Consider the following 25,912-nt stretch of genomic DNA (forward strand, 5'->3'; position numbering starts at 1 on the left):
TCTCACTTAGGGCGGGCCGCGGTGGCTCAGCGGGCAAAGTGCTTGCCTGCTATGCCGGAGGACCTCGGTTCGATTCCCGGCCCCAGCCCATGTAACAAAAAACGGAGAAACAGAATACAATAAAACAAGAAAATGTTTAAAAATGTTTCCCTTTCTTCCTTCCTTCCTTCCTTCTATCCTTCCTTCCTTCTCTCTGTCTTTAAAAAAAAAAAAAAAAAAAAAAAAAAAAAAAAACTCTCACTTAGGTGTGATCCAAAACCAGAAAGAACGTGAATCTTTATAGACTTCTTTATTTGGTCACTCAAGTTTTAAATCAGCCCTCAAAGAGCAGCCTTGGATCTAAGTGGTGGGACACTAAAGGTACTGTTCATCTACCAACTTTTGAGCTGTATTAGTAAATATTATAAATAGATGATGATAAACATGAAAACAGAGGTACCAGTATTACTTTCCTCTGATATAACAGAATATAAGGAATAAATTTATCTGAGCCAAAATTAAAACCGAGTAGTAATTACAATTAGCAAAAACTTATAACATTTTATTAAACAAACAAACAAAAACTATAGTTACCTTTTGTATAGCAAAAAATAGCCTGCTTAATATTGTCTTGTTCCAGAGACATTTCTGCCAGTCTAACCCATTCTTCTGTGTCACTGGGATTCAAATGTGCAGCAATCAACTCAAATTGCAATGATTTCTCCATATCACCTTGATCCTCATATATCATGGCAAGAGTAGAGAATGGCTCATGAGCCAGAGGAGCTATAATGAATTAAAAAAAAAATTCATTGCCTGAAAGAAGAGTCTTGAGCTGCTGTCAACCCTATGGTTCAAACCAAGATCTTTAAATCACTCTGGCAGAATTATTACAAACTAGTTGAATTTCAAATAATAAATTATAATTTGCTTCATTTTATTTTCATGAATTTATAACATTTTAAAGCATTATTTTCTGTAAGGAAAGTACAATTTCTCCATCATGCCTCTCTGTGAAAATCCCCTCTTCATTGAGGATGAATATGGCTCAGTGATGCTGCAAATTCATCCTAATAAGCATCAACCACATCAGTAAGGCTGGATCTTCAGGCTCCTCCCACACCAAGAAGTACAGGATGAAATGATTATATGGATACCCAATAAGTGAATGGTTAATCTACATTTCTGAAATAACATTACTGAAATAAAGTTCAAATGTAACTAGGAATTAAAATCAAAGATGATTGTCAAAAAGAAATTATTATAAACTGAAATACAGGAACTGATGCTATTAGAAAGTAGGAAAACTAAATATCCTAAAGGGAAAAGTTTGGTCAATTTTATTGCTGATATGGTAAAAAAGAAAAACTAATGGCTTCAGATTATCCTAATGAATAATCTAGGAACTTATACCAAGTCTTCTAAAAGAACCCTAGACTAAAAGGAAATGTCAAATAATTGAAGGATAAATAACAAGTTCACTGAATTATAATTATCCAAGCCACTATTCAGGGCATCATTGGCAACACATCAGGAAAGCAAAATAAAAAATATTACTGATTAGTCAAAAAATCACTTCTGAAGATGCTCTTCAAAAGGCCTAGGATTGGGCAGTGCAGCGATGGCTCAGTGGCAGAATTCTCATTGCCATGCTGGAGACCCGGGTTCGATTCCAGAGCCTGCCCATGCTGAAAAAAAAAAAAAAAAGGCCCAGGATCTGCAGTTTAATGGAGAGAAAAGATGACAGGTTTAAATTGTGTCTTTTGCTAAATGGATATTATAGCCTTGTAGGTTAAAATAATCTAGCACTGCCTGACCTGTAAAATGGAAGAAAAAAAGAATGCTTTTCAAATGGTTTTAACATAATTTGTTTTGCCATATCTAAAAAAAATACACAAAAAACAAATACTACAAAAGTCTAAAACCCCTAAAATGAAATATTGAAAAAAGGAAAAACCAAAAAGAAGGCCTGTAAGAATTCATATATATTAAAAGTTCAGTAAACATGAATGATTTCACTGGTATGTGTGGTTTTAATTTTTTTGGCAATGTCTCCTATTAAAAGTGAAAAGTGGCAAATTACTATTATCACAATCACCTCCAAGCTTCTGAACACATTTTCCAAATAGTACCGTGAAGTGTTCCTTCAATGTTTTAAAAGTCCGATTATGAAATTGCTATTATCAATAAAATCCCCATAAACACCTTGTCTTATGATTTCCATGCACATCAATATTGCTTCTTCACGTTCTCCTCGGGCAAAGCGAATGTTGGCTTCACCCATGAGACCCCTCAGAGCTCTGGGAAGTTTACTACGAGGCCTCTTTTCCTGTACAAGGGAAAATGACATTTAGATTAAAATATAAAGTTTTAGATTTAGAATAGCCACATGAGGAAATAAAGAATATAATAAAGCTGACATGTTCTTTAAAACTTTCCAACCTTCCAAATTCAGAAAGAAAACTAAATGGTTGCAATTCTACCTGACTCACTGACATTAAAGTCACTATTTCAAGAAAAACTCAATTGCAGGAAAAAGCGGAAATTATTCTATGATAGTCTCCAAAGAGGAGCAGCTCAGAAAGTTAAAATTGAAAAAGAAAAAAAATTCCTACAGTACAAAGTTCAAAGCAAAGCATCATAAAATATTAAAATAGCAAAAAATAAAGTAATCAGGAATTACTAAATTAGAATAACAAATGTAGAACTGGATGCTTCAAGATAGATTTATACGCCAGGAGACTTAATATGGTTTAATTTGCTAGAGATTCTCTTTTTCTGAAATTTATCCTTTAGAATTAACTAACTCAGAAAATATCATGTTATAATATGGACCTTTTGATAGCAAACCTGAGTATATGCAATACATGCAATAATTAGAGCTTACATTTTAAAAATCTAAAAGAAACATACTGGCTATCTCATGGTATTTTATTTAGTGTCACTTGAATGCTTTTCTGGATCTATGTATAACTTCAAGATTTCTTTTTCAATTACTCTGACAATGCTTTACATTATGCTTATAAATATTAAAATAAGTAACAATTTACTTTCATCATTTTCTTAGTTTCACGATTGAGAACCATTTCTAATAGAAATACGTCGCCAGCAGTGGGTTGTTCAGGTGTTTCTTCCTCTTCTTCCTCTTCTTCCTCTTCCTCCTCTTCATCTTCATTCTCTCCAAGCATAGAAGCAAAGACCTTGTGAACTGACTTACTGACTCCATCTGATGTTTCTCCTGGGGAAAAATATTCAGGTTGGCAGGAAAAAAAAAAAAAAGAAAAGAAAAGCTCTAGAGCACTCTGTAGTCAAAAGCAAAACAGTATTTGCATTTGGAGTATAAACTACTACCACAGCAAAACCAAATTTGAAAGGAAAAAGTAAACAAATACCACCAAAAACAACCCAAAGACAAAAGCTATCAGAAACCCATGTATTTTGCTCCATAGGAAGATCAATAAGCAAATTAAGCAGGAAATCAGAAGCATACAAGTAAGAGTTAATAGCAGAGAGAAACTATAAAAGACATAAAAACAGACCTAAGAATTTTAAAAGCCTGGAGGTATATGGGACAACACACAATCAGATTATATAACACACTGGTTAAATGGGAAGGCTCTAGAGAAGGATGCCTGGCTTTAAACTTCATCTCCATCGATTGCTAGCTCTGTAACTTTGGGCAAACTACTTAAGCTCTCTGTACCTGTTTCCTCTTTAAAAATGAGAGTAATAAAAATGCCTGCCTTATAAGGATACTCTGAGGAGAAAATGAGTTAATGTATACATATATAATAAGCTCTTAAGATAATGTGCAGCATATAGAAAGTGCTCAAAAAAGCTACACTGTTAGTATTAAATTATAATTATTATTTAGGGATAAAATAACATGGCATACTTCACGTGTATCTCAAGATACCTCTACAGTATACTGATTTTTGTATGTTCATACTGATGACTTTGAATGATTAAAAAAAATTAAGTTCAGAAGCTTCTTTCCTATTAAAGTCATATACCACAATTTCAGAAAGTCAAGATATGTATTTTTGTGTTCAAAAAAATTTTACAGACTGTCTTTCAAAATAAGGGAGGAGGTGGGAGGGTACTTCAGTGGTAGTATTCTCTCCTGCCATGTAGGAGACCAGGGTTTGATTCCCAGCCCGTGCACTTCTCCAAACAAACAAACAAACAAACAAACAAAAATTCAACAAATGGTGCTGCTGCAATAATGGGATACTCAGGGGAAAAGAATGAAATGTGACCCCACTATACAACATACAAAATAATAATAATAATAACAACAACAATAAGGGAGAGAGATGGGTTCCCAAGCCAGGAAAGTTCTGAAACCCAGATGGGCCAGCCTCTCCAGAACATTAACTACCTTCATCCCCCCATCTTATATCATCAAAATTCCTTTTCAACATGAAAAAGTTAGAATGGGCATAGCCCAATATCCCTAAAGATTGGGAGGAAGATCAAAGGAGAAGGTGGAGTTATAACAGAGAAGACAGAATTTAACAAATGAGTATGACCGTTGAAGCATTATATTGATATTTCTTTTAGTCTCCAGTGTCTTAGAGCAGCTAGAAGGACATCACTTTCAATAATGAATAGAACATATAGACAGAAATCATTACGGAAATAGATGCCTTCAACAACAAGATAAACCAACCAGATCTAATAGATACATATAGGACACTTTACCCAACAGCAGCAGAATACTCATTCTCTAGGATAGATCATATGTTATGGTCACAAAACATGTCTCAATACATCCATAAATACAGAAATCATATAATGTATTTCTCAGACTACAACGGAATGAAGCTATTCAATTAAAGAGATAGAACTACAAAATTCACAAATATGTGGAAATTTAAAAATGTACTCTTAAACAACCAATGGTTCAAAGGGGAAATCACATGGGAAAGTAGAAAATACACCGAGGTGAATGATAATGAAGACACAACTACCAAAACTTATGGGATATAGCAAAGGCAGTGCTGAAAGGTAAATGTATAGCTCTGTTAACACTAAAAAGGAAGAAAGGTCTCAAATCAGAGACCTAACCTCACAACCTGAGAATCTAAAAAACACAAAGTGAACAGAAGTAAGGAAATAACAAAGACTGCAGAAAAGATAAATGAAAGCGAATAATAATAATAAAAAAAAGAATCAACAAAACTTTTGGTTTTGAAAAAGATGATTCTTTGAAAAAATCAATAATTCTACTAAGAAAAAAAAAGACACAAATAACTAAAATTGGGTATTTAAGAAAACACATCACTACCAACACCACCAAAATAAAAGGATTATGAGAGAATATTGTGAATAAATGTATACCAACAAATTAGAGAACCCAGATAAAATGGACAAAGCCCTAGAAAGATACAAGCTATTTACATTGACCTGAGAAGAAATAGAAGATCTCAGCAGACCAATAACAAGTAAAGGGATGGAGTCAGCAATCAAAAACTTCCCAAGAAAGAAAAGCCCCATGACGAAATGGCTTCACAAGGGAATTTTACCATATTCTGAGATTTTGCTTCAAACTCTTTCAAAAAGCTGAAAAAGAAAAAACATCCCCTAATTCATTCTATAAGGCTAAGATCACCCTCATATCAAAGCCATATAAAGACACAAGAAAATAAAATTACACACCAATATCTATCTCTTACGAACACAAATGCAAAAATCCTCAACAAAATACCAGCAAACAGAAGTATACACCATGGACTTCCGGAGAAGATGGCGGCTTAGTAAGACGCGCGGGTCTTAGTTCCTCCTCCAGAAAAGCAACTAAAGAAACAGAAACAATACGAAACAGCTCCCGGAGTCACGACAGAGACCAAAAAGACAGAGTACCCCATTCTGGAACAGCTGAACGGGCAGGGAGAATCTGCTGCGGTGAGATACCCAAGGGGTGCGCGTTTTCCCGGCCGGGGCGGTTGGCGACTGGGGTCCCCTCCACGCACGTGGCTCCCCGGTCTGACTGGGAACGTTGGATAGCGGGGCCCTCCCGTCACGCTTGGTGTTTCGGGCCAGCTGGGCAATTAGGACCGGCACTCCCCCAAGCCGCGGTGGCCAGCGACCCCCACCTCCACGCGCGGTTTCCCGGGCCGACTGCCGTGCAGACAGACGAGCGCCACGAGCGCCACCTACTGGGCAGGAAAAGAAAAACAGAGCCCAGAGATTCCACAGAAAAACCTTTCAACCAGCTGGGTCCCACACCCAGGGAAATCTGATCAAATGCCCAGACACCAGCAGAAAATAATGGATGACGCTCGGAAAATTGAAGATATGGCCCAGTCAAAGGAACAAACCAATAGTTCAAATGAGATACAGGAGCTGAGACAACTAATGCTGAATATACGAACAGAAATGGAAAAACTCTTCAAAAAGCAAATCAATGAATTGAGGGAGGACATGAAGAAGATATGGGCTGAACAAAAAGAAGAAATAGAAAATCTGAAAAAACAAATCACAGAACTTATGGGAGTGAAGGACAAAGAAGAAAAAATGGAAAAAACAATGGATACCTACAATGGTAGATCTAAAGAGACAGAAGCTACAGTTAGTGAACTGGAGGATGGAACATCTGAATTCCAAAAAGAAACAGAAACTATAGGGAAAAGAATGGAAAAACTTGAGCAGGGGATCAGGGAACTGAATGACAATATGAAGCGCACAAATATACGTGTTGTGGGTGTCCCAGAAGGAGAAGAGAAGGGAAAAGGAGGAGAAAAACTAATGGAAGAAATTATCACTGAAAATTTCCCAACTCTTATGAAAGACCTAAATTTGCAGATCCAAGAAGTGCAGCGCACCCCAAAGAGAATAGACCCAAACAGGCGTTCTCCAAGACACTTACTAGTTAGAATGTCAGAGGTCAAAGAGAAAGAGAGGATCTTGAAAGCAGCAAGAGAAAAACAATCTGTCACATACAAGGGAAACCCAATAAGACTATGTGTAGATTTCTCAGCAGAAACCATGGAAGCTAGAAGACAGTGGGATGATATATTTATATTACTAAAAGAGAAAAACTGCCAACCAAGACTCCTATATCCAGCAAAATTGTCCTTCGAAAATGAAGGAGAAATTAAAACATTTATAGACAAAAAGTCACTGAGAGAATTTGTGACCAAGAGACCAGCTCTGCAAGAAATACTAAAGGGAGCACTAGAGTCAGATATGAAAAGACAGAAGAGAGAGGTATGGAGTAAAGTGTAGAAAGAAGGAAAATCAGATATGATATATATAATACAAAAGCCAAAATGGTAGAGGAAAATATTATCCAAACAGTAATAATACTAAAAGTTAATGGACTGAATTTCTCAATCAAAAGACATAGAATGGCGGAATGGATTACGACCCAGCAATACCACTGCTAGGTATCTACTCAAGGGACTTAAGGGCAAAGACACAGACGGACATTTGCACAGCAGTGTTTATAGCAGCATTATCTACAATTGCAAAGAGATGGAAACAGCCAAAATGTTCATCAACAGACGAGTGGCTAAACAAACTGTGGCATATACCTACGATGGAATATTATGCAGCTTTAAGACAGACTAAACTTATGAACCATGTAATAACATGGATGGACCTAGAGAACATTATGCTGAGTGAGTCTAGCCCAAAACTAAAGGACAAATACTGTAAGGTCCCACTGATGTGAACCGACATTGGAGAATCAGCTTGGAATATATCATTGGTAACAGAGACCAGCAGGAGTTAGAAACAGGGTAAGATAATGGGTAATTGGAGCTGAAGGGATACAGACTGTGCAACAGGACTAGATACAAAAACTCAAAAATGGACAGCACAGTAATACCTAAGTGTAATGTAACTAGGTTGGAACACTGAATGAAGCTGCACCTGAAATACGGTTTTTTGTTTGTTTGTGTGTTTGTATCTTTTGTTTTTGTTTTTTTCTTTTTCCTTTATATATATATATATATATTATTAGTATTATTATTTTAATTCTCTTCTCTATATTAACATTCTATATCTTTTTCTGCTGTTTTGCTAGTTCTTTTCCTAAATCGATGCAAATGTACTAAGAAATGATGATCATACATCTATGTGATGATACTAAGATTTACTGAGTGCATTTGTAGAATGGAATGATTTCTAAATGTTGTGTTAATTTCTTTTCTTTTTTTTGATTAATAAAAAAATTAAAAAAAAAAAAAAAAGAAGTATACACCATGGTCAAGTGGGATTTGTTCCTGATATGCAAGAGTGGTTCAACATAAGAAAATCAATTAATATAATACCCCACATTAACAGAATGAAGGGGAAAAATACTATGATCATCTCAATTGATGCAGAAAAAGCATCTGACAAAATATAACACCCCTTCTTGATAAAAACACTAAGAAAACTAGAATAGAGGGAAATTTTCTCAACATGATAAAGGACATGTATGCAATACCCAGAGCTAAAATCCTACTTAATGGTGAAAGATGTGGAAAGCTTTCCCTCTAAGATTAGGAACAGGACAAGGATGCCCATTGTCACCACTGTCATTCAACACTGTACCGGAAGTTCTTGCCAGAGCCAATAGGCAAGAAAAAGAAATAAATGGCTTTCCAAATTGGAAAGCAAGAAGTAAAACTTTCTCTTTTGCAGACGCCATGATCCTGTATACAGATAAATAAAAGAATTCAGCAAAGTGACAGGGTGCAAGATCAACACCCCACAATCAGTAGTGTTACCATACGCTAGTAATGGATAATTTCAAGAAAAAATTCCATTTACAATAGCAACAAAAGAATCAAATATGTAGCAGTAAATCTAAACAAGAATATAAAAGACTTTTATACAAATAACTACAAAACATGTGTGGCATGAATGAAGTGAATGAATCTTGAGGACAGTATACTGAATAAAATGTCAGGAACAAAAAGACAAATATTATCATGCCTTACTCATATGGACTACTTAGAAAATATAAACTCAGAGAACTGAAATCGAGCACACAGGTTATTAGGTCAAGGCCTACTGTAAGGGTTCCAAGACTGTAAGCTCTTGCAACAGTTATATATATTCCGGAGTTGTAACTGTATTTTCTAAATTCTGAGATGCTGAACTATTTGTGTATATTCTGGTCATTCCTAGAACTTCAGGTATTTGTAACACCTGAAACACAGAGTTCGAGCCCTGAAGTTATGAAAGTCAGCATTACCTCATACAGCAACTGTTTAAAAAGTTGAAAAAATTATCAGACTTCAACTAGAGATATGAATGAAGCTGGACTAAGGTAGCTCAGAATCCAGGGTAAAGGATGACGAGGTCTATATTTTAAAACCTCAACTTCTGTGTGAGACCAAAGGAAGAGATGTTGATTTGCAAAATTTATATTTTTGGTAGCACACTATCTAATTTAACTTGTATGGTCAGTTTATTCAAACACCATAATCACATGGACTCTTGAATAGGGCATGAGATCTTATCGGTTTGTATAGTACAGTGTGATGCTCCGATACAACCCCAAGTAATCTGGGTAGAGAATTAAAAAAAAGTCCCCTGGAGGGACTAGGGAGAAAGAAGTAAATATTCAACTTCTCCATTTGAGGAATTTCTGATATTCTCGCAAGCATGGTAGATAACCAATTTAATAGGCCGAGCTTTTGGTCTTGGGACTCACCCCTACCAAATTTATTACTATAAAAGAGAAACTAAGCCTACTTATAACAATGCCTAAGAGTGCCCCCTAGAGAACCTCTTTTGTTGCTGAGATGTGGCCTCTCTTTTTAAGCCAACTCAGCAGGTGAACTCACTGTCCCCTCTACATGAGACATGACTCTCAGGATGTAAATCTCCCGAGCTATAAAAACTATCACTACTCACAGACGACATGATTATGTACATAGTAAATCCTACACAATCTATATACTAACTGTCAAAATTAACTGAATTTAGCAAGCTTGCTGGATACAAAGTCAACATGCAAAAATTAACTGTATTTTTCTAAACCAACAACACACAGAAGGTGAAATTAAAAGAAGGCCTTTTTGGCATGGGGTCTAGGAAAGGGACTCAAGAGTAAGAACTACGCAGTGGTATTCTGCAACGTTCACAAGAAGAAACACAATGATCCTAGTGACAATTTATTCCAATTAGCAGACTCTGTCAAAGTCTGTTCAAATCTGACCCCTTCTTCTTTGAATGCCTGCTCACCAAGTGTGCCGAGAGAGTTCCAGAACAATTCCTCTCTGAGAATTTGATGGCTTTAAGTCTTCAAAGGACTGATGGGATTATTTGTACTGAGGCCATCCTATCCCTGTGCGGCCACTATGATGAGCCAGAATTGTACTTAGTTGACCCCTTTTTAGGGAGGGCGTGATGACCAACTCACAGGGGCAGCTTCAGTCAAGAGGACCAGAGGTTCAGTGGTGCCTGCTGCTATAGCTGTACCTCAACGACCTGATGATGGAAGAGCTACTCCTCTCTGAACAGATAAGGAGAGATAGATGGGCTGTGAGAGAAAAACCTGAGTCTCCATCTCTACCCCACCTGGCAAGATAAGAAAGTTAAACCTCAATTTTTCTATCCTCTTTGGCTAGGGACCATGTCTTTTCTCTCCAACTTGATTTAGGGAAGCAGGAATAAAGCTTCTCTATTTTCTGCTCACCTTAATGTATGTGTTTTCACTGTGTACAGACCCTTTAGAGGGAAAAGAAATAGCTTCTACTTCCATCCTCTAGAACTAGTTCTTAATCAGACCCAATATACAAAATTACATTCTAATTGTCAATTTACCAGCATCCAGGTAGCTTGATATGGGGAAATGAATACCATGAACTATTTATCAACATTTCGATCACTGGAAAGGTAAATCAACCACTGGAAATGAATAAATGAGAATACTGCTTCATTTATCAGGCTCTAACAAATTTAGTTAATTTGGGTGTACTAACCAAATTTAATATGCAGACATGTAGAACTGAAGACTGGTCCTAGATTGAGTTAAGATACCAAGATACCCAGGCTGTAAGAGGTCCCATACGGGCTGTCAACTCACCTTACACTCTGAAATTTCTATGTTATCTCCCTGTAACTAAGGCAATGGTTTGAAAATCACTTTATATACAAGGGAAATTCACTACAATTTGGGGGAATTTAGTCTGGAATTAGTCACCAACTGAGAAGGCCAATTTAAAAAATATTAACTCTAAAAAAAAAAATACTAACTCTAAGAGTCATACAAATGCTGCTATCAATTTGAAACACTTTTTCAACACTAAAACTCATCAAAATAACTGTCACATATTCAATGACTCCACAAATATTTGAAACTTACTATATATGAAACACTTTGTACCTGATAATCAACAACATAATATCACTGCAATGAAAAAAAACCCAATGTTTTCATTAAATTACTTTGCTTAGGTACCCCTCACATTTAATGTGAACAGCGAATATTCTTAACCTGCCTTCATTGACATCTTTGTCCTGTGACTTGGTAGAGTCAATTCCCGATGATGATGGAACTTCAGGGTCATTTGGATTTTCTTCAACTGATAACTTTCCTTTTTCCTGAAGACTCTGTGATTGAAAATTAATTAATGATTCCAAAAGGTAATACAGATTGAGCCTTCCTAGTTCAGATAGGGTATTTGTCTCATTTTCTATTTCTATAGACCTTGAGCTCTGCAGGTGGAACCCAAAATTTAATATCAAACATTTCAAAGTAGTTGGGTTTTATCCCTCAGCCTGAAACAGTCATTTGTAAAAGTAAATGACTTTTTCACTAATCTACTTTGCATTTTAGTCCCTTAAATGAAGAGATGAGGTACTGCCACTTAAATGGATTGGGAAAGAATCTGCCAGCTCATTTTAAAGATACAATTACTTTTATTTTCTCAAAATAAAAGCTCAATCTGAGTTTAGAAATACGGACACTGAGGCCTAAAGAGAGTGATTTACCTACCCAAGCTTACAAAACGCCTTAGTGGCAAAACTAGGACTCGAACCAGATATTCGACTCCAGACTGCTATGTTATCTATTTAATCTGCGCTAGCATAACCTCATGTAAAACTTTTCTATTCGGCAAAAGAGAAAAGGATGATAATCACCAAGACAAAGGGATTTCTGCGGGGGTAAATGTTTTTAAGAAGGGTACTGGGATGAAGAGTGGGGAGCACGGGAGTTGCAGTAAGAAGGGGAAGAAGCTACTGGGGGTTCCTGGCCCGCCCTACTGCGGCCAACAGTCCCTAATAACTCTCAAGTGTGTTAGGGGAACAAGAGAGTGAAGAGAATCCTGGCTTAGCATCTACTCACTTTCTTCTCGCGGCTTTTTCTTTCTTCTCTACGTCTTTCGAACTCCTCAAAGGAGATTTTCCCTTCCAGGTAGTCGATGAGCTCGGGGCTGAACCCTGACATATCTGAGGGGTCCGACCGTTCAGCCCCAGAAAGCAAGACCTGGCACCGGAAGAGCAACACCTTCCAAACTCCACCCAGCGCCCGGGTCGCCGAGATCGGAAACCCGCCGTCCTCCTGGAAAAAAAGCACGGCCTGAGTCGCAGCCGCGGCGCTCAGGTTCCGTGGGCGGAGCCTTCTTCCGGCCGGGCGCGGGTGGAACCCTAGGGGGTGCGTGTCCTCACTTCCCCGCTACGAGGGCCGCCCGGCTCAGATCTCCTGTTTGAGATTAGGCGATTGAAGGAGGTGTGTTTTAAGGAGATATTCCTTAATTGGATAACTTCCCTAATTCTCCATTATGATGTTTTATTCATTTGTTTCATTCAATTCATTTTTCTTAATTTAACCATTTGCTCTACCATGTGCATCTCCTACTTTCCAGTTCTCCGCTGCCGACGTTAAAGCTCTCCCCCAAAGTCCGCATTAAACCACATCTCATCCAATCAATGGAAATGTCTGCTTTCCTTCCATAAATCCCCCAAATCTCTCTTTCCGTCAGGCTTTTTCTCCGTCTGTAAATAAATTTATCTAGCATCCACCCAATTTTTCTTTTCCTGACAGTCAGTCTTTCAGAAAGAATTAAGTACTTAATATGGTTAGATGCACTGTGGCCTGTTTTCTATAAGCCGTATATTGTCGTGTGCATATTACATACATATCTGAAAGTACTCCTTAGAGATGGATGTTGCTAATCCTGATAACACGTTCCTATCTAATAAGTAGTAAAGTCAGGCTTTGGATCCTTGTCTATCTGACCCCACATCTCATGCTTGGAATTATTATAATATACTGTTTCCCCTCCATGGTACTATTTTTTTCACCACTCACATGCCCCTGTGATTTATATTTTACTGTGTATTATCACTATTTCTCTGCTTGTCCTATTCCAAATATACTAGACTGCAAACATTTTGAGAATAGCACTACCTGAGGAGTCTTTGTAAACCGTACTCTGTAATCTAGTAATTTGTGCTTAAAACACATTTATGAATGCAGTTAGATGGAATTGAAAGTGCTTTTGGGAGTGAGCAAGGGAAATGAGGTATGGGAAAGGTAGCTCATTATGCAGCTAAGTTTAGAAGCAAGTTACAGGGAGACTATTGCTGGCCTTTGGTGACTCTTCATGATAATCCAGATGGCAATGAGAATGGGTAGGATGGTGGAATAAGGAGACAGGTTTGTTATTTTCTTAGCAATGGTTCTTAGACAAAAACAAATTTGTTTCCTGAGTACGTTTAGAAATGGGGTGGGGCGGCATGGGGAGGCAATTGGTTGTCAAAAAGATAGGGTAGGGGTAGAAGAGCTACTAACATATAATGTCTGGGCACCGGGGATGCTAAATTGTCACACATAATGAAGAGTCCTTCCCCACCTGCCAATAATGCTACCATTAAGGAAACTTAAGTCACTGGGCCTTCCCTCGACAACTACCTGCAAATTGTGGGGAATTTTCCAGAAGGATGCATGCCCCTGCCCTGCGATTTTGTCAAACTCCTAAATTGCCTTCCATGGATGTCCTTCCTTTTCAAAGGCCCTGAAACTCATTAGCATTCTCTTTGCAGAGGTCTTGACACCCAGGTGGTGTTGAGAAAAGGAAAACCAATCACTGGTATTTGGGAGGGACAGAATAGTGCTAAAACATTCCCTTTTACACTACCATTTATCTGAATAACCTATACTTGAGGACTAGCTTATCAATCAATAATTACTCATATGTTGTTAGATGGTAAAAACATAACCTTGACATTAACTATAAGCAATATTCATTACTGTGTGAAGACCAGCAGAATAACACATATTTACTTCAACGAGTATTTATTGACACTTGCTACATGCTAGAGGCTGTGCTAGGTGCTGGGGAAATACAGACAAAATAGATAGGATCTCAGCTGACAAAGACCTCACATCCTCCAGAGAAAACAAACCCACGTACAACTAATTACAACAGAACAAAATCAGTTCTTGCACAAATATTTTATTCTTGATATTCAGTATTAACTATTCGGTCAAAAAAGTACATACTGGCGTTATTTAGACACTGATATTCACACTCTAGTACAACATTCATTTTGCAGGAATCACAGATAAAATTCTGCAGCTATTCGCAAAGATCCAGGATGAGAATAGGGGAATCAGACTAATTCAGCCTAGGCCAGAGGGAGGGGGAAATCTCCCCTTTTCTACTCTTTCTTCTTGAAGCAATTTCCTGAAGGAGAGTAAGAGCCTGGGGGTAGCTAGACTATTTGGTGCAGCTAGATGTCCACCTCTGAATGTCATGGCAGAAAGCATTTCCCAAAGATACTGGAACTCTGATGATCCCATTTTTTTTGGCTCTTCATTTTAACTTTTTCTTTTGGAATTTTTATTTAAACTTAATTGTGGATATTTATCACTTACTCTCATATACTATGTAACTAAAACTGTGAAGTCTTTCACTATCATATGCTGACAGTGGGAATATAACTTCTTTTCAAAAAAATTTTTAAACACTTTATAACCCAAACACCTATTACACGAAAAATACAACAAAGTTCCCTCCAAATAAAAATATCAATGGACACAAGGTAATAAATGTAAAAGACAAGTTTAAAAGAAGTCAAACTTAAAAAGAAACAGAGAACTTCTGTGTGAGACCAAAGGGAGAGATGGTGATTTGGTGCAAAATTTATATTTCTGCTAACACATTATCTGATTTAACTTGCAAGGTTGGTTAATTCAAACACCATAATTACATGGAATCTTGGATAGGAAGTGAGATCTCAGTTTGTACAGCACAGTGTGGTGCCCCAGTACATCCCAGAGTAATCTGGGCAGAGAATAAAAAAATATTTGCAAAGCCCCCTGGAGGGACTGGGGAGAAAGGAGGAAATATTCAACTACCACACCTATGAAATTTCTGATATTCTTGCAAGCACTGGGGACAACCAATTTAATGGGCTGAGCCCTTGATCTTGAGGCTCACCCCTATGAAACTCATTCCTGCAAAGGAGAAGCTAAGCCTACTTATAATTATAAGCTAAGTCTAAGAGTCACCCCCAGAGAGCCTTTTTTGTTGCTCAAATGTGGCCTCTCTCTGTAAGACAACTTGGCAAGTGAACTCACTGCCCTATTCACTATGTGGAACATGACTCCCAGGGGTGCAAATCTCCCTGGCAATGTGGGACATGACTGCTGGGGATGACTGGGACCTGGCACCATGGGATTGAGAAAGGCTTCCTAGACCAAAAGGGGAAGAGAAATGAGACAAAATAAAATTTCAATGGTTGAGAGATTTCAAACAGTGTCAAGAAGTTATCCTGGAGGTTATTCTTATATATTATGTAGTTATCCCTTTATGGTACACTGGAACAGCTAGAGGGAAGTACCTGAAACTGTTGAACTGTATTCCAGTAGCCTTGATATTTGAAGACAATTGTATAACTATAGAGCTTTTAAAATGTGACTGTCTGTGAAAATTTTGTGGTTGATGCTCCCTTTATCCAGGGTACAGACAGATGAGTTAAAAATAAGGACAAAAATAAATAAATAAATAATAGGGATGATAAGGGGTTAAAAAAATTGGGGTAGATTGCAATATGGGATGTATGGTTTTTTTTTTCTTTTCTCTTTTTATTTCTTTTTCTGGAGTGATGCAAATGTTCTAAAAATGATCATAGTAATGAATATACAACTACGTGATGATATTGTGAGCCACTGATTGTATACTTTGTATCGACTGTATGGTGTATGAAAATATCTCAATAAACATATTTTTAAAAAGAAAGAAACAGAATTCAGAAGGCCATCATATCTTTTGACTTTATGGTATTTTTTTCGACTCTTGCAAATACATGCAATGCTCTACATCATTTTTATGGCGTTAGAGGGGGAAAAGCACACTCCAAAACTATGCACGTAAGTCAGCTATATCTCAAAGGTTCAGTTACTTATGTGTAAATCTGGAAATGTAGAATAAACTTTACGAATTGAGAAATAACAATGAAGAAAAAGACACAAAAGTTTGGTTATGGCTGTGGTTGACTTGTTCTAGTGAGAAGTTCCATTCACATTTTTAAAATAGCCAGACACCTGAAAGAACAAGAACATGCTAAAATGAAATAGAAAATGAAGACTATACAATCAACTCAGAGACCCAAAGAACAACATATTTCAATAAAAATTCTTTTTGTTTTCATTTTCTAATCAGAGGTGTTAGGAATGGAGAGCTCCCCTTTCTCAAATATGCACTTAATACTTTCTCGAAAAAGAACTAGTTCTTTGAACTTTTTTCCAATGTTTGGTTTGTTTGTTTGTTTGTTTGGCATGGGCAGGCTCCTGGAATCAAACCTGGGTCTCCGGCATGGCAGACAAGAATTCTGCCACTAAACCACCGTTGCACTGCCCTCTCTTAACTTTTAAAGCTTATAAAATATACTTCAAATCAGAAATGTCCTTTTACAAAGTTGAGTGATTCCCATTGTATTATAGTCCTCTGACTGGGTGTTTTCTCTGTGTCCTGCCCTTAAACATCACCTTATTCCATATTCACAGGCAAGTATATTTTTAAATACTTTCTATTACATTCTTCCTTTGTAATTTACAGATGAAGAAACAGGCTTATAAGAAACTTGATCAAGTTTACCCAGCTAATAAATGGTAAAGTAGAGAAGTGGATCCACGGCCATCTAAATCTATCACAAGCCAATGCTCTGAACCACTATTCAACACTGCATCATTCTAAAGTAGCTACTATGGTTCATTACCCTGTGTTTCAATATCTGATATACTAGGGCCTAAGTGTGAGAAACAGTCAAGGTAATTCTTCATTGATACCTTTCTGTTGATTCTATTTTTTTGTTTGTTTGTTTATTCTATTTTTATTTCCTCATTTTAGGAGTTAAGTAATTTACCACATGGTAAATTACACATTCATTTTAGAATAACAATCTTTTTTTAAAAAAAAATCACATTTAAAAGAATGAATAATCAAAATCCTTTCACTAACACAATGATATGCAAGAACTGTTTGCCTACTGTGTGATGATATTGTGAATTACTGATTATATATGTAGAATGGAATGATCAAAAGTTAGGAATGTTTACATTTAGTGTTTTTGGTATTTAAAAAAATTTTTTAAATTAAAAAAAAATTTTTAAAAAGACCTGTAGGCTTGTGGAAGAATGGGAATAGATTTTAATTATGATTCAGCTCCTTTTCTTATCCAACTGAGCAAAAAGCTAATGGACTAGATTCTTGATGTGTATATATATATATATATTTTTTTTTTGGAAGGCAATAATAGTAACAGTAACGCCTGTTACTTTAAAGTGGTTAAGAATGCTAAAGTAATAAAAATGCTAAAATTCAAATCCTAAACATTAATAAAATTTTTGTATAAAAATACAACCTTTACGAAAATTCTACCCCTTTCTCAAATATGCACTTAGTGCTTTCTCTGAAAAGAACTGTTCTTCTAACTTTTACTTTCCATATAATCAAACTGTTCAGTTTGACATATTTCTTTTATACATGATTTTCCACCTAACTTAGATGTATAATGTGGTCTAAAGAAGGATATAGGTAAAATTTGTGTGCTATTTCATTAAATTTAACAATGCTATTAGATTGATAATTCTACTATTTTAATATATTTCTCCTTAGAAACCAGGCTTTAAAAATCATCAGTTTTTAAACTAGACCACCTAATACCTCAACCAAATCCAAATATTAAAAGTGGTCATTATAATTCAAACTGGACACTTTTTCTGTGAGGAAATAAAATATTTTTCAAATGAATAATTTTGAAAATCTGTCTGACCTATATGCTTGAGCTGGATATGAAGGTACAACTTTTACCTGAGTTCAGAAGGAACTTTCAACCTTTGAAATAATTGGGAAAGGAGTTTTTCTGCTCTTCATAATCTGCAAATGCGGAGGCAATAAGTTCTGATTGGAAAGGGAGAGGTCTGGGATGCTCGTTCATGAAGAAAGTGTTCGGAAACCTCCCAAGATCAAGACCTCTTCTCTTAAAATATGCTTCAAGAGTTCTGAAAAACTGAACAAAGAAAAAGTTCAATGCCATATGTAAATTAAACACCAAAGTACTCAAAGATGACTATTTTCCCTCTCTCTTTCTGCCATACCCCCTCCACCCACTGAGCTCTCAGGCTAATGTAGGAGGTAAGAGATTGAAAATACAGAAACAAAAGTACAAGTTTTAGCTAACTTCTCTTCCCTCTCCCTCCTCCTCCTCCCCCCCCACCCTTCACCCTGCCTTCTTTCTGACATTTCAGCCCTAAACAAGACAAGTCACCATTCTTGAGCAAGGGATACCAATTATTTAATAGCACCACTATCTCCGAGTACTAAAGTCAGAGATTAAGTTGAATTCCACAGTAATCAGAGTTCTGGTTGACAGTGAGATCTCAATCACTGCCTTCTGCAATAGTTTCTTTCAAGACATGGGTTTTCAGCTTTCCCTTAGGAAGTGAACACATAGAAGTTGGGCAAAATGCTATTTGTTGTTCTGAGAAATGACCATGGTGATGAATATATAATATGTGATGATATTGTGAGCCACTGATTACACACCAAGTATGGAATGCTCTTACATTACAGAATGTTAAGAATATTTGTGTGTATGTTGATTGATTTTATTAATTTAAAAAAGTGCTATTTGTTTTATTATAGTGCTCCTATATTATTATATTTTCCATCACTTTTTTTTTAGAAAAACTGTATTTTAAAATCATTTAAAATGTCAACATGTTCCTTGCATTTGGCATTTTTAAAGAGGATTTTTACTGATTTTTTTTTTTTTTTTTTGCATGATAAGGCACTGGGAAATGAACCCTGGTCTCTGGCATGGCAGGCGAGAACTCTGCTTGTTGAGCCACTGTGGCCCACCCTTTACTGAGTTCTATTTCATAAATAACTTTATGTTGAAAATAATGCCTAGTAGATTGATAAAAACATTGAGTTCAGCTTTCAATTTTTACAATTGAGCTTTACTAATGTTGTTTATTTCAGAATGTGCTTTATCATCAGTTCTATCTAAGCTGTGCAAAAAACAATTGTTCATTTATGCTCTTGATTTTGCATATATGTTAGAAATCAAGGTTATACAGTCAACATGTATAAAAAAAGATCATTTATAAATGTAATATGCTATGCGTGTGTAGGATTATTTCTTAATATAAATTCATTTCTTCTGTCAGAAACAAATGTAAATGGGCTGAGGACACCACACATAGAACACCAGCCACTAGACTAGCAAAATACTGGCCCAATCCTGTTGGGGCATGGTCCCAGCTCTTGGTAGCCTTTTCTCCATTGTACTCTCACATAGCCCACAGGGTATGTTCTTACCAGCTCTCGGTTTCTGGGGTTGTTGAGTGGCTTCCACTTCTCCTCATTTCTCAGTGTGGCTCCTTGTATATGGCCAAGTAGCATTAAGTGGGCAACACACAGCAGCAGAAGAGATTTGGGCATGATGGAGTAACACTGAGTGAAAGGAAAATCAGAGAAATATCAACGATTGCTGAGAGAGACAGTCAGATTGGGGAGAGAAGGGAGGACAAAAAGAAGAAAAGGAAGAGAGAGGACACTTTTAAAAGGAAACAGAGGAGGAGAAATAGTACATTGCTGCACATAAGTTTCTCAGCCATCTTTTTCCCAGATGTATTTACAAATGAAGCCCCAAATCCAGGACATCAGCTTAAACTAGTCCATGATCATGAGAAGAATCTTATACAGTGACAGTCAAAGCAGTTATGAATACAATTTAGGAAATTTGAGCATACCTTTTTCACCTTTGAATAAATGCCCATTTTACTGTCTCCAAAGGAAGAACAATTTTTAAAAACAAAACAAAAACTTCCATTACTTATGTCTTAAGTCAGCAGTCTCAAAAATAAGGAAAAGAGAAAGAAATTACTTCAGATCCCTTAGACTGAGAAATGCATGTTTTACATGCACCCGATACAGACATGCAACACACCAGCATGAGAACAGATCATCTTCTGCTCCAAAGTGTAAAATGGAAATGAAACACCTAGAAAGGGCAAATAAAGCTTACCAGGGAGTTTGGCTTTGCCTGGCCCTGTCGGTTGCCCTGCCTGAACTCTACAACTCAATTCATGGGTACTTATAGCCAGTGGACGGCTGCAGGTGGGGGTCACTGACGTGAGCAAGTAGAGTTCAAAAATAATAATTCTATTTTCCTCTATAACACAAAGGCTCTTGAGAATCAGATCTTCAAGCTTCTTCAGAGATAACATTGAACTTTTTTGTCATATAAATGGAGCAGCCTCTTCTTAAACCACAGAACATTTCATGTCGATTTTATAAAACACAGAAGGTACTTCCACATAGCAAAGTGGCTTTCTCCATCTTCACTTTTAAGTTATATACCCAGCAGCTGGAAATACAGTGATTCTTATCCCACCTAAAGGATATCTTTTGGAGAGAGCAACTTTTCAAATTAAATTAATTTTGAACAGGAAAGTCTGTTGCAAGAGACAAAATTACTATTTTTGACCTATACTTTGTACTCCTAGAATCTCAAGTAGCTCTACAGATTTGAAATACTGTGGGTCAATGAGAAGGAGGGGTAAGTGGGTATGGGATGTATGAGTTCTTTTTTTTCTTTTAATTTCTTTCTCTGGAATGATGCAAATGTTCTGAAAATAATCATGGTGAAGAATATACCACTGTGATGATATTGTGAGCCATTATTGTATAATATAGTTGGACTGTATGTGTGTGGATATTTCTCAATAAAAATATTTTTTTAAAAAGAATATCTACACATTTTAAATAGAGGCATGGTTTGCCATAAGACCCTTCAAAATAGGGCATCAAGATATCTCATGTTTCATAGAAAAAAGAAAAAATATTATGCCTGAGAGATATTCAATAAGCACCCCCTTGTAAATAAATGTCATCTATAGTAAATGATAGGGTAGAGAAACTGACTCATTGAGTTGTGAAATTGCTTTGATCCCATAATTCATAACAAAATCAGGACGAGCCTTTTATGGAGAAGGCTGGAAATGATCTGGACTGGAAATTGGAATACCTGGCTATGGTGTCTGCCTCGCCATTTGGACCTTGGGCAAGTCACTATAACTTTCGTTTGTTCATTTATCCAACAAATTTTTATTTATTTAGTGCTTACTGTGTGCCAGGCACTGTACTAGGCTTTGGGGATAAAATGTTAAGCATAATAAATATAGTCCTTGCCCTCATTGAGCTAACAGATTAGTGGGCAAAACAGGCATATCAAATTATTATACAATTCATTGTGTATTACAGATTTTAATGTGTATTACACATTTTAATGTGTAAATACAAATGGTGATAACATCTGTAAAGAGAAACTGGGTATTTAGAGTGTTGAATAGGAGGATGTGATTGAATCTAGACATCAGCCTAGAGAGGGCAGAAGGAAAAGAGTTTCTCATGAAGTGAACAGCTTGTGCTAGACTCTGTGACTGAAAAGGAACATGGCACATAAAAGTACCTGAAAGAAAGGCCCTGTCACAGGAGTGAAATGAGCAAGGGGGAAACCTGACAAGAAATCGGGTTGGAGATGTAGTCAGGATGGTTTTTAAAGCAGTGAACAATGGAAAACCATTGAAGGGTTTTAAGCATTAAAGTAGACTGATCAGATTTGCATTTTTAATATTACTCTGGCTGCAGTGGGGAGGACAGGCAGAGCTAGAAAAAAAGGGATACTAGGAGATAAATTAGGGGTCTACTGAATTCAGTAGGGGTCTTCCTACTGAAGTACTTCAGGTGGGAAAAGATGTTAACATGGTTTGAATCTGGGAGATACTCAGAAAGGATTGGCGGTAATATACTCGATAGTATGAGGGGGCAGAGCTAAGGGAAAGGAAGTTTTCAAGAATAATCCCTACCTAGGTCTCTGGGCTATGCAGTTGTTAGGATTATAATGCCATATGCTGAGAGAGCAAACACAGACAGGGAGGCGTGAAGAACATGAGTTCCCTTCAGGACATGTTCAGTTTGAAGAGTCTTTGAGATCTCCAAGTGAGGATGGGAGAATGCAATTGGGTCCTCAGGTCTGGAGCTCAGAGGAGAGGCCTGGAAAGGAAATGTAAATTTGGGAGATGTTGGCATAAATGTGGGTAAAATTACTGTTTTGGTTTACTAAAGTTGACGAAATGCAATATACCAGAAATGGACTGGCTTTTAATTATGGGGATTTATTCGCTTACAGCTTTACAGTCCTAAGGCCAAGAAAATGTCCAAATTAAAGCACTAACAAGATGACAGCTTCTCTGAAAACTGGTTACCAGTGAGCTTGGATGCCTCTGTCAGACAGCAAGGCACATAGCGATGTCTGCTGATCCTCTCTCATGTTTCATTGCTTCCAGCTTCTGGCTTCAGAGCCTCCCTCATTCAGCTTCTGTGGGTGTGTCCTTGTTTCTTAGCTTCTCTGGGCTTTTTCCATGAATTTCTTTCACTTTCAACTGTTAGCTTCTGTATGTGTTTTATTCTTTTATAAAAAACTCCAGTAAGGGGGTTAAGAACCACCTTGAATTAAGTGGGTCACATCTCATTGAAAAAACCTTAAAAAGGTCCCACCTACAATAGGTTTGCACCCACAGGAGTTGATTAAAGGAACATAGTGTTTTCTGAGGTACATAACAGCTTCAAACTACCACAAGTACTTTGGTAGAGATTAGAAAAGGAGAAGAAAAAGAAACCTAGGACTTGAGTTTTGAGGAAGTTTAACATGTAACAGCCATGTACAGGAATCTACACAGAGGCCCTGTGTACACAAGAAAAGGTATTCCAAGAAGGGAGAAACTGGATAAAATAAGGATTGAAAAGAAGACATTGAGCATTAGAGTTGTTTTGGTAGATGGGGCAAAGGATTTGAAAGGGTTAAGAAGTGAATGGATAGAGAGGAAAGAGAGATAGTGAGTACAGCTAGTTCTTGAGAAGTTTAACTATGTAAACAGAGAGAGAGAAGGCCATAACTGGTAGGAGAAGAGGAGTCAAGGGACATTGTTGCTGTTGGTGGGTTTTAATGTGAGAAATGAGCTTGTTTAAATGTCTCTGGATATATGAGTAAGTAAATACACTGGAATTTCATTATATCAGTCTCCTTAGAGCTGTAGAACTTTGAAGTTAAAGCATTTAATAATATTAAGTATTAAATTGCTAGTGAGATTATAGCAAAGTCAAGATACTGTAAACTCCTTAGACAACGGCACTTCAACATTGCCACTCTCAAGCATTGAGCAATTTATAAATACCTTTTTCTGAATAAATTCATAACAGATTTCCATAGCCATTTATCTATGAATAATTTCAAATTTTAGTTCTTTATGTATAAAAAACACAGCTCCTCTGTTCTCCCTTTAAAGAGCTACCCATTTAAGAAATACTTATTGTTTCTCAAAGAAGCGATGACATATAGCCATGTTCACTATGACTTGAGTTTCTCTGATTGTCAAAATTATATATTTAAGGTAGTTATTTTTAAATTTTTGCTGTTTTAAAGAACATAATGTGCTATTAATGAATCTGATTATGAAATTTTCTTCAGAATGTGTCAACATAGAATTAAGTAGATTTTTTACAATTATTTTATCCATAGATTCTATCAGGAGAGGGAAAAAAAAAGCAAGATACTTCAGGTCCCCAGTTTATCAATTTCTGGTTTAAATTATCCCTGTTGGCTTCTTCATTAAGTCAAGCATTTGTAAAAATAGCAGTTGGGATATTATAGGCAAAAAGATTCTTCTATATCCAGAGATATTTGAAGGAAGTTTTTTTGCTAGCATTTCTCAATTAGAAATTGGGAAGAAAATAGCACACTCAGCACACACATAATATGTGTTGATTGAATTAAAATTCTGTATTAGTTTGTAAATTCAAAAATTCCTCAGCAAAGGTGAGGAAAGGATGCTAAATAAAAAGGATATTGTGGGAGGTAGATAGAAATTTTAAAATTACTATCTCTGTTGGACTTTTTATAGCCTTTTCAAATCCTTCTTGTCACTATTAGGAAAATAAAGACAGAGCTGATACAGCCATTTAGCTGTATCATGAACAGCAATATAGAACTTAATTTGCCTTTTCTTCCTCCTAGCTTATAAGGAAAAGGGAAAGTTATTGTAGGTTTATAGACAGCTTCCCTGGCCATGATGAGTCCTTCAAAGATAATAATAATGTTGCTCGTATGATTAGTAGAGTAAGCCAACCAGCTTTCTGCTCATAGCAATATGTGGTCATGGGTAGATTTCAGTTTGAAAGTGGACTAAAGAGGAGAGATGATAAGAGAGATAAGCCTCTTGCCCTGTACAGAACAGAAACAAAGAGCTGTTAAGCTTCAGGGACCCCACAGTTACCATGACAGATTGGACAGTAGAGGTTCACCCCCATATCCTGAGACCGCAGAAGCTCTAGATCCCATGAGACCTTGGGAGGGTGAGGGTAGGTCCAGAAACCATTTAAATTGGACTTTCACCTTCCCCCATAGAAATAGGGGCTTAGAGTCAGACGAAGGTGGTTAGAAAAAAAAGGACATGACATTCTCAAACACCTCCACCATATAAGTTCTCTATTTGTCCCTTTTGGCAGTGTCAATACAGTGTATCTCTGACTGCATGGATTAGATTTGATCCTCAAAGCTCTCTAGTTATTTATTCTGGGCAAATCTGTTTTATTCTTGGTATCCTTTAAAGGGGTATTTTAAAGAGGAAAAAAATGTCTTCCTCTGTTTAAGACATGCAACAGTTGTTTTACCTCTGGTGGCCAGAGTGGAGCTGATTTCACAAGTTTCTGGGCCTGAAAAAGAAAGGAGGACTAGGGTTAAGGGGGTGGCCATCCTTCTTGAGGGTGTTTCCTTCAAGTTTAGCTTATCCTCATGGCCTCTTCTTTAGTTCTGATCTTCATTCTTTTTTTTTTTCATTCTTTTTTTTTTTCACATGGGCAGGCACCGGGAATTGAACCTGGGTCCTCTGGCATGGCAGGCGAGAACTCTGCCTGCTGAGCCACCGTGGCCCACCGCATTATCATTTTTGATGGAACTTTTGCAGCATTCCTTTATTTAGTCTCCCTTTTTCCCATGGTCCCTTTTAGGGTTTATCTTCCTCCCTGCCACCAGCCTCCCCAAAACACAAATGCTATGGTTTGGGATAGTCAGAGATGGCCAGCCAGCACATACCTTCAAATAGGCCCCTAAGACAAAGTATTTCTCCCTTAGCTAAGACATAAGAAAAATGAAATTCTGATACATTCTTCAACATGAATGAACTTTGAAAACATTATGCTAAGTGAAATAAGTCAGACACAAAAAGACATATTATATGATTCCACTTATATGAAATATCTAGACTAGGTAAATTCATAGAGACAGCAACTAGATTAGAAGTTATCAGGAGCTGGGGGAGGGAGGAATGGGGAATTGTTGCTTAATGGATACAGAGTTTTCTGTTTTGGATGGTGAAAAGTTCTAGAAATAGGTTCTAGAAATGGTGGTGATG

At 36.9% G+C, this 25,912-nt stretch overlaps 1 protein-coding gene and 1 long non-coding RNA gene across 3 annotated transcripts in view; one reads left to right on the forward strand and one right to left on the reverse strand.

The window, feature by feature from the left end:
* The window catches only part of GTF3C3 (general transcription factor IIIC subunit 3), a 33,904-nt gene extending 21,365 nt beyond the window's left edge, over nt 1-12,539 (reverse strand). The window contains exons 1-5 of one of the 2 annotated variants that reach the window (XM_077154540.1): nt 12,272-12,539; nt 11,424-11,535; nt 3,030-3,217; nt 2,185-2,308; nt 574-765 (exon numbers count right to left, since the gene is read on the reverse strand). In XM_077154540.1, coding sequence (XP_077010655.1) covers nt 574-765; nt 2,185-2,308; nt 3,030-3,217; nt 11,424-11,535; nt 12,272-12,373 — 718 coding nt within the window. In that variant the 5' untranslated portion in view covers nt 12,374-12,539. The remainder of the gene's footprint in view (nt 1-573; nt 766-2,184; nt 2,309-3,029; nt 3,218-11,423; nt 11,536-12,271) is intronic. The other variant, XM_077154539.1, reaches the window with a different exon arrangement.
* Nucleotides 12,540-12,558: 19 nt separating this feature from the next.
* The window catches only part of LOC143677914 (uncharacterized), a 65,863-nt gene continuing 52,509 nt past the window's right edge, over nt 12,559-25,912 (forward strand). Inside the window, exons 1-2 of the long non-coding RNA XR_013172975.1 lie at nt 12,559-12,655; nt 16,992-17,130. This is a non-coding gene — a long non-coding RNA (uncharacterized LOC143677914). The remainder of the gene's footprint in view (nt 12,656-16,991; nt 17,131-25,912) is intronic.

The sequence above is a fragment of the Tamandua tetradactyla genome, chromosome 3 (genome assembly GCF_023851605.1).
Source record: "Tamandua tetradactyla isolate mTamTet1 chromosome 3, mTamTet1.pri, whole genome shotgun sequence".
Taxonomy (NCBI): Eukaryota; Metazoa; Chordata; class Mammalia; order Pilosa; family Myrmecophagidae; genus Tamandua; species Tamandua tetradactyla.